The sequence below is a fragment of the Eublepharis macularius genome, chromosome 7, assembly GCF_028583425.1.
Source record: "Eublepharis macularius isolate TG4126 chromosome 7, MPM_Emac_v1.0, whole genome shotgun sequence".
Classification (NCBI taxonomy): domain Eukaryota; kingdom Metazoa; phylum Chordata; class Lepidosauria; order Squamata; family Eublepharidae; genus Eublepharis; species Eublepharis macularius.
This window is the reverse complement of record NC_072796.1, coordinates 33,738,272-33,750,650: the sequence shown is the minus strand read 5'-3', so window position 1 is coordinate 33,750,650 and position 12,379 is coordinate 33,738,272. Positions and strand designations below refer to the sequence as shown.

Sequence of the window (12,379 nt, the reverse complement as noted above, 5' to 3'; positions counted from 1 at the left end):
TGCAGTATTTTACTTTGTGTTGAGTTTCAGAAGCAGTATGGTAGAGAAAACGGAGATCTAATATTGGTACAGACTGAGAATCCCCAAAGCATGAGCATTAACTCCCAGCAGCTTTTTGGATCTTAGCATGATTTAAGTGTTCTTCTTAGACATCTTTGAAATGTATTCATTCTGCTTTATAAAGCACTGTTGTAGACTTTCAACACAGAGTAAAAAAATCTTAACAGTTAATATCTTAAAGGATTATTTGTTCCCAAATCATAATTTACCATGTCAGGTGAAATGGGAAACTATGGTTTGTTCCCTTGCATACAATCAGCATTCAAAACTATGTTTTAATCCTGGTTTGTAAGAGAGAATGAACTTTAGTTACTTGGAAAAGTGAAAGTCTGCACATTCCTAACACTGCACGAGGTGTGTGTGAACGCATGGATTCTCAAGGTTTCTTAGCAAAATATTTTATTAAGAAGATTTATGCCATACCACTCAATGCAATGATTTTCAAAGCAGTCATAACAAAACCTGGTTATATCTCAATGCAGCTACAATGGCTTGTATACACTGGAAAGTTTCTGGGGATAGAAGGGATTTCTGTCTGTGAAGTGCAACTTTGGTCTTCTCAAAATGCCTTCCCCTGCAGCTCCCAACAATAGTCTCCAGACTAACTGCTTCTCAGTATTTGACCACAAAGACAGTCATTCTCATTACCAAAAGACAAAGGAAGTTTTCAGGAAACGGATACTGTATCTAAAGCCACTTAAATGAAAGCACTTTCTAAAATGGGATTCTATTATCAAGTCTCACTCAAAGTACATTCACATCTTGAGGTGTTAAGTGAGAAAAATATATCATCAGCTACTATGTTTGAAGAAGTGTTATCCATGAATGATACCAGTAACAGATGACAGCTGATAGTGTGAAGGTGCTTTTTTTAAAAATCAAAACGAGAACCAAAATGTCCAAACACATTTGCTGCCATTCTGGGATATTATTTCCAATTATAAATGGCATGTTCTGGTGATGCCACTCACCCATTATCAAGGCAAACATGAATAAATGTAAAGACCCACGAATGTGTTAACTAAAGATATTATTCAACTTATATCCTGCCCTCCTTGTGAGTAGGTTGGATCCTGCAGCATTTTTGGCAGAGTTCTCCTTCAGCAAAGGAGCCTTATGCTGGATAAAAGCACCACCATTGCTGGAAAAGTTCTGCAGGGTACAACCCATTACATGCTTTGCCTTTGTTGCAATACACATTGCTCCACTGTACTTTCATTGACATATATTACATACTTTGGACGCCCAAGATCTTAAACACGCATAATGTCATAAAAGTTTTTCTAATGATTTGTTAACAATCACATTTCAGACCATTAATTGTATCAGACAAAAATGAAGATATGAGAACAGATAAACATGCCAAATCAGGAGCATCCAAGCTTTTTAAGAAAACGAGCGGGTTGGGCCAAGGCAGAGACAGGGTTTGCCCCATTTTACAAACCCCTAGAACTTTGTAACCCCACCCTTTTGGCGGCATCTTCCAAGTGCCTTTAAAGCCTTGCCAAAGAGGCAGGGAAAAGCACTGCTCAAGAGGCATTAGAGCTGCCAGCTCAAGCCCTTAAGCAGATGCAACCCCATTTTTTCAGCAAGGTTTTCTTCAAAACCTCTGCTGAAGAGGTGGGTATGTCACTGCTTATGAGGCTGGGTTGGCAGCTCCAACCCTGCCTCTTGAGCAGTTCCAGCACCACTTCTTAGGGGCTAGACAAAAAGGGGATGGTAGCTAGTGTTGACCCACAGGCCATAATTATGCAAGAAATCCATAGTAATGCAAGGGAGCAACTACATGCTGCAGGTATGTTGATGAAAATGGCACCTACATGCCCAGTTCCTTCCTGTAACATGTAGCGACACTTACTGTGAATTTCTCCACATAACTGGCTGCTGTTAGTGGGAACGTGAAAAACATGTAAGACAGCACAATGGCATGGATAAGAGCTGGTACACTCTTAAAGAAAACATGATGAAATTGAGCCTTTTTAAATAGCTTGCTTACACTACCTGTAACATACAATTCAATTTAATATGTTTCTCAGGAAACTTCTTCAGCTCTAGTTTCTCAATTTCCTCACACATTTGTTCACTTATTTCTTTTTGTGTAAGGAAAATAGAGAGGAGACAAAATAGGCCAGATGTTATTTGGTCAAGAGGGGGGAAGAGTGGCAGGGAAAAGAGACAGCCTACTCTGAGGTGTATCCGGATGTGAAGTCACCAATGGACATAATCTGAAAACTGTAATGCTTATCAGCATTTGTAGTATACCCAAAGCCCTATCTATACTTGTGAAATATGTGTGCACGGCAATGCATGTATGAGGGGAATAATGCTGCCCATTTACCTATGTACGCTCAGCTTAATGCTATCACTCTGATATATACTGTATGCATGTGAGCTCCAGCCCCATCAACAGAAGTGCTGGAAAAGCAATGATTCTGATCACAGAGGGGAATGCGTGTACAGTTCATATGTCCACATTGTAGAAAAGGCACATAGACAGGGCCCTCCCATGCACGTTGCTTTCTATACACGTCATGCATAGAGGGTCATGCTGCCCCTCTATGTGCGCTACCTTCTACCCATGTTGTGCGTACTGGGCTATAGTAGTCTCAGATGAAGAAATAACTGTTCATGTATCAATTTCTGCTATCACTGTTCCCACTATTAAAGAAATTAGCTTTTTACACTTTGAATAGCTCTGTTCTATCGAACAGCTGATTCAGACATTATGAATGCAAGAAAGCTGGTTTATACAATGCAGAAGCCTGAAAGACTTTATTAGTATTTCATAGTTAGGTAGGTTCTGTTGGCTCTATGCAACTTCTCACCTTCTTAAGACATCCAGCATGATAGTATTTTTATGTCTGAAGGGATTGTTCAGCTTCCTCGCCCCAAAAGGAAAAAATAAAACCCTTTTATGCAGTAAGAATTAAAGCCATTTAAGAATCAAAACTGGTATTCTTATCCTGAAGACAGATTAAGTTTTTAAAGAATCACTAACCTATTAGGTTTATCAAAGTATATGGCAGCTTTAATGGATGGAGAACAAGATGGAAGTTTTTCTATTTCCTTGTTGGGGAGACAACTTTTAGTGTTATCTTTAGGGATTCTTGATTCAGGTTCAGTTCTTGTGAAAAGTCTTTCCTCTTCAGTTTCCCCATGGTTACTGTCAGTAGCTGAACTCTTGATATCCAAATATCTTCCGTTATCATCAGAGAATGGGAGAGGCACTTGAGCTAAAGATGATTGGACCGAGTCACATATTACCGGAACAGCAGGTTTTTCATTCCTTAAGTAGTCTATTTCACTGTAAGGGGGAAGAAAAGAGTTGGCTGTAGTTTTCCCCAAAAGGACTGTAATCAGAAGGTCACTGTATGAAACACTACTGAACAATAACTAACTTCCAGTAATTTATCACTGCTTTGAAGTATACTCAAAAAGAGTCCAGTAGCACCTTTAAGACTAACCAATTTTATTGTAGCATAAGCTTTCGAGAATCAAGTTCTCTTCATCAGATGCATGTTACAGAAGAGAACTTGATTCTCGAAAGCTTATGCTACAATAAAATTGGTTAGTCTTAAAGGTGCTACTGGACTCTTTTTGATTTTGCTACCACAGACTAACACGGCTAACTCCTCTGCATCTATTGAAGTATACTAACAGAGTTTTGAAAAAATGTGCCCCAGAGCACCTATGCAGACTTTTTTACAAGACAGAAACATAAGGAGGATTGAAGGCTTCAGAGGAAAGCTCTGTGGACATCTCTTAACATCACAAAACAAACTGCCAGTAAGTCGACTAGTAATATTACTGCGTTCTCTAAAATCAACTGGTATTTAATTAAATGCTTTGCCGTATTACAAGCCCTGGCACTCTCTACCAGTCACCTGCCCTAGACACTATAGTATCTCTTCCCTTGAAAACAGCAACTAAGAGCATTGAAAAAAGTAGGAAGATCTCTGGTCCACAAATAACTCTATATTCCACATGCTCCATTCATTTCAGTGCATTCACAGGTCACAGCCCTGAGAACATTTGGCATGCCCAATGTTCCCCACAAAAATCAAGAGGGCAGTCTAGCCAAATTACCAAAACACAGTGTTACGTAAGGAGACTACTGAATTTCTAGTGATCCATCTATTTTATTAGTTTCAATTGCATTTTCACAGGATACAAAAAAGCTCACATGCTACAGTGCATACCTTTCAAGTCGTTGTATCTGTTCCATCAGAGACCATTTCTCAGTACATAATGCATTAATTTGATCTTCCAGTTTCTGCACCATTACACATTGCTAAACAAAAGAAAAGATAAAGGAAAAAAATAATTTGCTATACTGTATTCTGGCTGGCAGACTTTAAACATGCAAAAAGGAATAAAATTTGTTTACCTCTATTGACTGTGGCGTTCCAAATAGGGGAATGTTCTCGAGGATAGGAGTGGTTGCTTCCAATTCATCATCTTCTGTGCCAACTGCTATGTCCAAAACATCTTTTGCAGATATTTGGTGGTTCCCAAAATCACGGTAGAGTTGTAGCAAATCTGGGGGCTTCGGAATGTTCAGCCCCACATCATCCCACAGCTCAAAATCCTTTGGAAGTGCAAAAGCAAAATTTTTATTGTGCTTTCCCTGTCAGAGGTTCTTCTCAGTTACACAAGCAGAACTTCTCCCACAAAACTGTCAGCTCCGTTTCTCTGGGTCAGCCTTAACTGATTCAGTTTAGTATTTTTGATTTGATGACTACAGAGCTTATTCATCTAGAGCAATAAATTCAACTAGGCCCAACACCCAGAAAACTAAACAAAAATTCTATTACAAGAACAAGGAAGTTGGTCACTAAGGAAAAAATGGCACAGGTCCAGATTGTGAAATCCAAAACACAAGCAATGGGAGTGTCTTACACAAGTTATCAGAAGGCTGTTCCTCCACCTCCTTTAGGCATTTCATAATTCCTCTCTTTGACTAATTACCTGTAAATATCCTAACCACCACAAGCCTGCATGGATATCTCAAACAAAAGAGGAAAAACACCCGTTTCCTCAGTAGATTAGCCATCAGCAGACACAAAGTAAAACTGGGACCAGATGTGATGGGAATATTGTGATATCCCCTCAGAAATCCTGAAAGGTTGCTCTTAAAATATTTAAGTAACTAAAATACATCTGTATGAAGGCAGTAAATCTACTTTCTTACAGAATATAAGAATTATCCAAAGGATAAGCACAGCTGCATTACAGCCAAAAAGAAATCAACCAGAGATTAAATGTAGTCTACAGAATTATTACTAAAACAGAGCATGCAAATATACTTGGAGAAAAAGTTGGAGCCCTAAAAGACAAACTATTCTGGGGTGTGTTTTCTCATCCTAATCTAGCTTGGTCATCTGTTAAATGGTGGGGAGGGTGGTATCATAGGATAGGTATACATAGATGCTTGTGTAAAATTGTCTTATGTACATGCTACAGATTCTAGAAACTTATAGGGAGATTTTTGTTTTCATTGAACTAAGGATGCTTCCTCCAGTTTCTGTTGGCTCATTCATTAAGATCTTACAGATAAAATTAGAATTTATTCTTTTAGAAAAACTATGTTTCCTCAAGAGCTACTATCTGGGGAGTACTACATTAGAGTTAGTAGTAAGATTCCCACAAAGCCCACACCCAACTAATCATTTTCATAGCATTATAACTTGGATAGTAAAATTATATATTGTCATGTTGATGATTAGCATGGACACCCTTCTGTTCAGCCAACAGAACCTGGGAATAATTTTCTAATTCCTACCATGGACAGCAAAATAACCCTGCCCTCATTTCTTTCACATAAGAGATATATAATTAGACAATGTGAAAAAGGAAGAGCCAAATTGTTGGAAACACTCGAAAAACAACTATAAAAATGAAAGCCTGCAAACTTAAGCTATAAAAGTGAATGTGCAATGTTACCTGATCATCATTTTCATCTGAAAAAGTTATTGAAGTAAGCTTATAACCATTTTTTAATAAAAATTCATTGACTAAGAAGTTTAGAGCTCTTTTTTCAAGAGGTTTAATTGGTTCCTAGGAACAAGAACAAACAAATATTAGAGGTTTATTAAATCTCCATCCCATTATATTCTGCTATGATACACAGATTTTAGGACAGCAGTGACGGTAAGTATACAGTGTTTTACAGCCAATAATGTGTTAACAGACTGCTCAATCACATACACCTATGAATCATAGAGGTGTTTTGAAAGGTGTGATCAGCAAGGTACTTGCCTAGAAGTGGATGAGTAACTGCACAACAAACATAAGGTAACAAATGAAGCCTCTTCAGTTACCTACCTGAATTTCAGGACTTGATTTGTAATTTCTCCGTTCCTGCAAAGGAACTTCATTTTCTGTAAACAGCAATACATAAAATGTATTATTCTCCATTTTGTAAGGCTCTAGCCTCTACTGTTTTATCAAAATACAAATACTAAGGAAAAGGTTTATGTACACCACCTGCAGCCTGAGTCAGGTTGGCTCGGAGGGCCTGAATGGTCTCCTTTGCTTTCCGTAGTTCAAACTCCAGGACTGGACAAGGATTTGGATTAAACATATACAGGCATCCAACCAAGAATAGGGAAACAAAAATGAAATATAAAAAAGCAAGGATGGGTATGAAAATAAAATACAATTTATATTAAAGACAAAGCATGCAATCTTTATGGAACTCATGAACGCATGCAGCAGAGTTAGACTGAAGCAAACTGATGAACATTTTCCATAATTAAAATCTGATCTTTATAACTCAAGCTGTCTGACAAGGAATGTTATAGGTTTTAGCAAAACGTTGTACCACCTCTGCTTTGTTTGGAAAGTTTGAGGGACTTCCCCACAAAGTGTTAGCAATGCATACTAATGTTACAAAACTGAGAAATAAAAAATAAGGAAAGGTGAAGGTATGAGTGTGTCTTGCTCTGAGGGCACATGTGATGAAGCTGAAACAGCACAGAATCACTAGTAGTCACAAAAGACTAAAGAGGAACGGTGTGCATGTGACTGCTACTATATCGGAGGCCATTTTAAAATTGCTCCATGTGGTGGCTATTCTTTTGTGCAATGCTGTCTGTGTGGGGCACCTTACCAGGTGATCAGGGGCTCCTCATCTTGCCACTGCCACCTTTAGAAATGAAAGACTTAATTTTTTCTTAAAAGAAAACTATTTGTCTATATTGTTTAAGCAAGATGTGATTTTACATTTATGAATGTTTTTCTGCAACAAGCAGCAATTTAGAGCAAATTAATCCAATCCTCAAATTGACCCCATACCAATGTATTGAAGGCATTAATTCATGGTCAAGTCAAGATACCGGCAACCCGTCTGCCTATGGGTTTGCCATTATGGAACAGCAAAGTAAACTCATTTCTCAGGGAATTACAAAGAATCTTTATGTTGGACTATACTAAGAGACTCAGATACAGATCATTATGCAGAGAGTATATTTGAAGATATTAGCTACCTTATAAGGATTGTGTATTTTTGGAAAAACATATAGAAACTCCCTTTTCCTGGGGACAATCTTTTGGTCAAAAGAATGTATGGAAAAAAGATTCACTCAGTTTGCATTTTTTCTTCTTCAGAAACAGAAGGGGTAGCTATAGTACATCACATCTACAACATGGAAGTAAATTGTTTGATGCACAGAATTTCACTGCAGAAATACAAAAGCACAACTGAGGATCTGATGAAAAACTGTAAAAAAATTCTGTAGTAGTCAGCAATGCTGATCTGCAAATATTTCTGTGCAACAAAGTCTGAAAATAATGCTATTAAGATACTTTCAGTATTAACATTCTATGAAAGCAGACAGCTTTAGGATAATTTGGTGAACCCTTTGTCTTAAAAACACCCAATCCCATAATTCAATTTTGATTAATTTAAGAATAATGGGCAGTTCTTCATTTGAAAGCTACAGAACAATTGCAGATCAGAAATGCCCTGAACAGGATGATAAAAATGTTTTAAAAAAAATTAGCAAGAACACAAACTATAGAGAAGGTCAGAAATCCCACTGAGGAAACGGAAGTTTAACAGCAAGATATCACTGAGGGCACAGAGCATCCAAAAACCCATATTACACAAACCCATGTCAGACGGCAAACTATTTTATGGCCTAATCATTCGGACTCGAACATATTGAACGGCTACTGCAACTATTAACTTGGTTTTCCCCATTAAAACAGTTTACTCTGCTGCATGGTTTTTCTTTTGACATTGTAACATCTTCAAGCACCTAGCCAGCTCAAAATTATAGCGAAGTTGACATACGGCTGCAATAAAAACATATGCTCTGAAGAAATACAGAGTCAGTGTTTTCATTTACAAAGTAGCAGCCATTTTAATTTCTTCCCGGTAAAAAAGCCACAGCAAAGAAAAACTGTGTTTTGGACGACTGTGGCTTTACAACTACAGTTATGGATTTGGCAGTGGTCCTGACTTTAGAAGTAGAAAAAAGTTCTGTCACACTTCAAAAACACATCATGCATCTGAAGAAGGGTATAGTTCACAAAAGCTTTTGCAACAATACATTTGTTAATGTTCAAGGTGTGACAGAACTTCATTATTTTTTTCTGCCGCACACTGGCACAGCAACCACCTGTGAAATTTACAGCAGATGTTAAGCACCTGCAGCAGCAAGGATAACATCCTTACCAGGACAGACATTCTCTGAGCACTTAAATTCTTAAAAGCGGATATTCTTTTATGCTAACACTTAAAACTTTACAGTGCTAGACTGCAAAAAATACACACATTTTTTGGAAGCCAGGAGGAGCAGGAAAACAGTGATTATTTATATATTTGTGAACATTATGGGAACAAATCAAGTTTAGAGAGTATGAGCGTGCTGTTGAGTTGTTTAAGCAGTGCTACGATATTAAGACAGTGCTATTAAGAGCAGCACACAATCAGAGCACAATTCTATTGTCAAGAGCTAGGAAATGAAGGTAGGTGATTTTTCTACCTGACTCTGTATTTAAGAGGTCACTTTGGTTTGTTCTTGATGAGCTCAAGCATGGTTTTATTCTTGCACTCATAAACTCCTTTTCCACTACACTGTACCTTTGCACATGGAGCTGAAATGGAAAAGTTCCATGTTCAGAAAGTCAGCCATCAAACCACGATTTGTTGCAACATCTAAACTTGGCACTGCAACAAATGTGAATTTCTTTCTTGGTTTACAATCCCATTTTATGGACCAGTAGCAACTGCCAAGTTACTAAAACACCTGAACGCAGATGTTGCAACAAACCTTGGTTAGGTTGAAGTCTTCTTGCTAAAGTTGGAAGTTTTGAATCTCAGTTCTGCACATGGGGTGGGGAAATACACAAGACAGATAATAAACCAGGCTTGTGCTCAGCATGAATAAACTGGAGTATGTTAGAATCATCTGAATACAGCTTAAGAACTGTATTTCTACTTTCTTTGGAAATACTGGGTCAGAAATTTATTTATTAGAGAAGCAACAGAAGAAGCAAGAAGGTATTTAATTTTACACATTAACAAAAATTCTTTGCTTAATCTGTGTGCAAAATAATTTTTTGAAAGCCAATTTTATATTAAAATTTCTTGCTGTTTTTCCAAATAAAATGTATACAAATGCTTCTCCAATTTTCCACTAAAGACCAACTTTGCAGTTTGAATATAATATTTGTAAAAAATAAAGGTTGTGTCTGAGACCCTAACAGCCTAATGTCAAAGGGCTTGCCAGAAACTAAAGCTTCTCAACTGCTTCACGTTTATAAATGAAGGCCACAAAAAATTAAATACTATGGAATTTGGTCATGGAAGGGAAGGGATATCAAGAATATACTTCCCACCAATGGTGGGATTAGCCTAATCCCTCAAAAGCTTTTCAGGATCAACCAAGAAACCATTTAATATAAAACACACTGTAATGTGATTTTTTAAAAAATTCTAATTTGCAAGGGGTTGGATCCTAAGCCTCCTTCCGCTCACAAACGCAGCACTCACATTTCCACCAGCCCCACCTCCTGCACCCAATGCTGTACTTGGGGATCCACTGACTCCCAGTTAGAACTGAGAAAGCACAGCAGGCTGAAGCAAGAAGGGAGAGGTGGAGAAATTCTCTTTTGTGAGGATACAACACAGAGACATTAGCCCCTTACAGAACCAGTTGTGGAACTACCCTTCCGTAGAACTTCTATTGTTTCTGTTTTGTGACAACTGCCAGAAAAGCCATAAAGAATTATTTGTCTCAGTTGGAGATTTTAAAAACTTTACTTGTTGCTTTACATTTAAAAAGGAAAACATGTTAACATTACCAATTTGAATAACCACTCAAAACAGCTAATGTCATTACACAATTTGTAAAGGATGAAGATTAAGATGTACTTGGGGAGGGGGAGAGATTTATAAACACTGCTATCAAATATCAGGATAGTATTTAGTTTAGACAATTTTTTCTCTTATCTGAAACTTCACTCACCAGCCACCCGTTCATCTGTCTCCCTGTTTCCATCATCTGAATACCTTGCGAAGTCCAATGAGTCAAGAGTGCTAATGCTTCCAGCACGATCTACAAAACAGAGTTTTTACAAAGGATAAGGACATAATAATCCAAAGAAGATACTCATGTTCAGGCAAGAGCCACATATTGAGCTTGAGCTTTGCTTGCTGTTTCCACTATAGCGGTTCCTACGTGGAAGAGACTAGCTACAGAAAGCAAAGAACTGGAAACCTGACAAGCGGCTGGATTATGTTTTCTTAGAGCACAGGGCAGATGTTAAGTGACAACTTCTCAATTATATGCCTGCTCACCTTTTCCTACAAAAAAAATTCTACTCAAAAGGGAATAGGATATGAAGAAGGTGATCTGCATAGATAGGGTAGGGGCTGTAAAGGACAATGTTTACAAAAGTTGTGCTGAGTATATAGATCAATTATAATGGGAGTTTCCGAGTAGGGGAGGAGGAAGTCAGAGAAAAGTAGAGTAATAAGAAGATAGGAGACAGAGGGGTATGAACAAAGAGGAGTGCATCAAATAGTAACATGCTCCAATCTAGGGATAATGCTTCTCATGTAAAATTTAGCATCTGGAAATTATACAAATGCCAGCTAAGCTTGTCTGAGACTCAAAATTATAAATTCAATTGTTAAAAAAGCCCTTGGTTAAAATGTTTGTTATAATCATTGTTACACTGTAAACACTAAAACTGCAGCCTTTTCTGTTATCAGTGCAGCATATGGAACTTAACACTGAAATATTTAGCAGGAAAAGAAACTGAGCTGCATCTTTCATAATACTGAGAAATATAGAAACGGTAAAATAAGGTAAACAATAAAAGAGGGAAAACACTAAAATATATGCAGTTAATGTTTTAGTGATAGATATAGTTAGGATCATTCAACAATTTGGTTATCTATTATATCCTTCCCCTCTATGAATAATAGCCAAGGTAGCTTGAAATGTAATAAAAAACACCATGAACATCCCTAAAACCACAACTTCACCAGTGCTGGAAAAAACAAACTAAAAATCATAAACAAATAATCACAGCTGAGGGAAAGAATAAGGTCATAAATATCCTTAAAAAACACTAAAATGACCCTAAAACCTTAGCAAGGCAAGGTAGCTTAAACATAAACTCTAAGGAGTCTATAAAGCTTGGGAGAATAAAAATGTCCCTTGCCTGATGCCTAAAGAACTACAAGTTTGGTACCAGGAGAACTACTTATTTATGTACTACATTTTTATCCTTTCCTTTAAGGAGCTCAAAATGGCACACATAGTCCTTTATTTCTTCTTCCTATCCTGATGATAACCTTGTGAGGTAGGTTAGACTGATGACTGGCCCACGGTCACCCAGTAAACATCACAAGGGAAAATTTGAAACTTACAGTGCAATCCTAAGAACATTTTCCTGGAAATAAGCCCCATGTGGAACTTATTTTTGAGTAGATCTGCTGAGGATTGTTCCCTCAGTCCTAGCCCAAAATTCTAACCACTCTCCCACACTGCAAGAAAGGAGTTCCAAAGCATGGGCACACAACCAAGACAGCCCCATTTCTACTGGGTGTGCTAGCTTTGGCATGCAGGGGGCATGTACAGCACAGCCTCTATCTGTGATCTCAACTGGCAGACAAGTACATAGACAAGTACATATAGGAGAAAGTGATCCTTCAGGAACTGAGGTCAAAGGTGATATACGGCTTTTCAGGTCAACTCCAGTAGACTGACTTGATCTTGGAAGCAAATCGGCAGCCAGTGTAAATATTTTAAGACTAGCAAGACATGGTCACTAAGGATCACATCTGCTAGCAGCCTACCTG

The 12,379-nt window shown here is 37.8% G+C and overlaps 1 protein-coding gene across 2 annotated transcripts in view; it reads right to left on the bottom strand.

Moving 5' to 3' along the window:
- The window catches only part of RELCH (RAB11 binding and LisH domain, coiled-coil and HEAT repeat containing), a 91,064-nt gene that overhangs the window by 64,040 nt on the left and 14,645 nt on the right, over positions 1-12,379 (bottom strand). For both annotated transcript variants that reach the window (XM_054984704.1, XM_054984705.1), the window contains exons 2-8: positions 10,536-10,625; positions 6,547-6,618; positions 6,385-6,440; positions 6,004-6,117; positions 4,448-4,648; positions 4,260-4,351; positions 3,059-3,364 (exon numbers count right to left, since the gene is read on the bottom strand). In XM_054984704.1, coding sequence (XP_054840679.1) covers positions 3,059-3,364; positions 4,260-4,351; positions 4,448-4,648; positions 6,004-6,117; positions 6,385-6,440; positions 6,547-6,618; positions 10,536-10,625 — 931 coding nt within the window. The remainder of the gene's footprint in view (positions 1-3,058; positions 3,365-4,259; positions 4,352-4,447; positions 4,649-6,003; positions 6,118-6,384; positions 6,441-6,546; positions 6,619-10,535; positions 10,626-12,379) is intronic.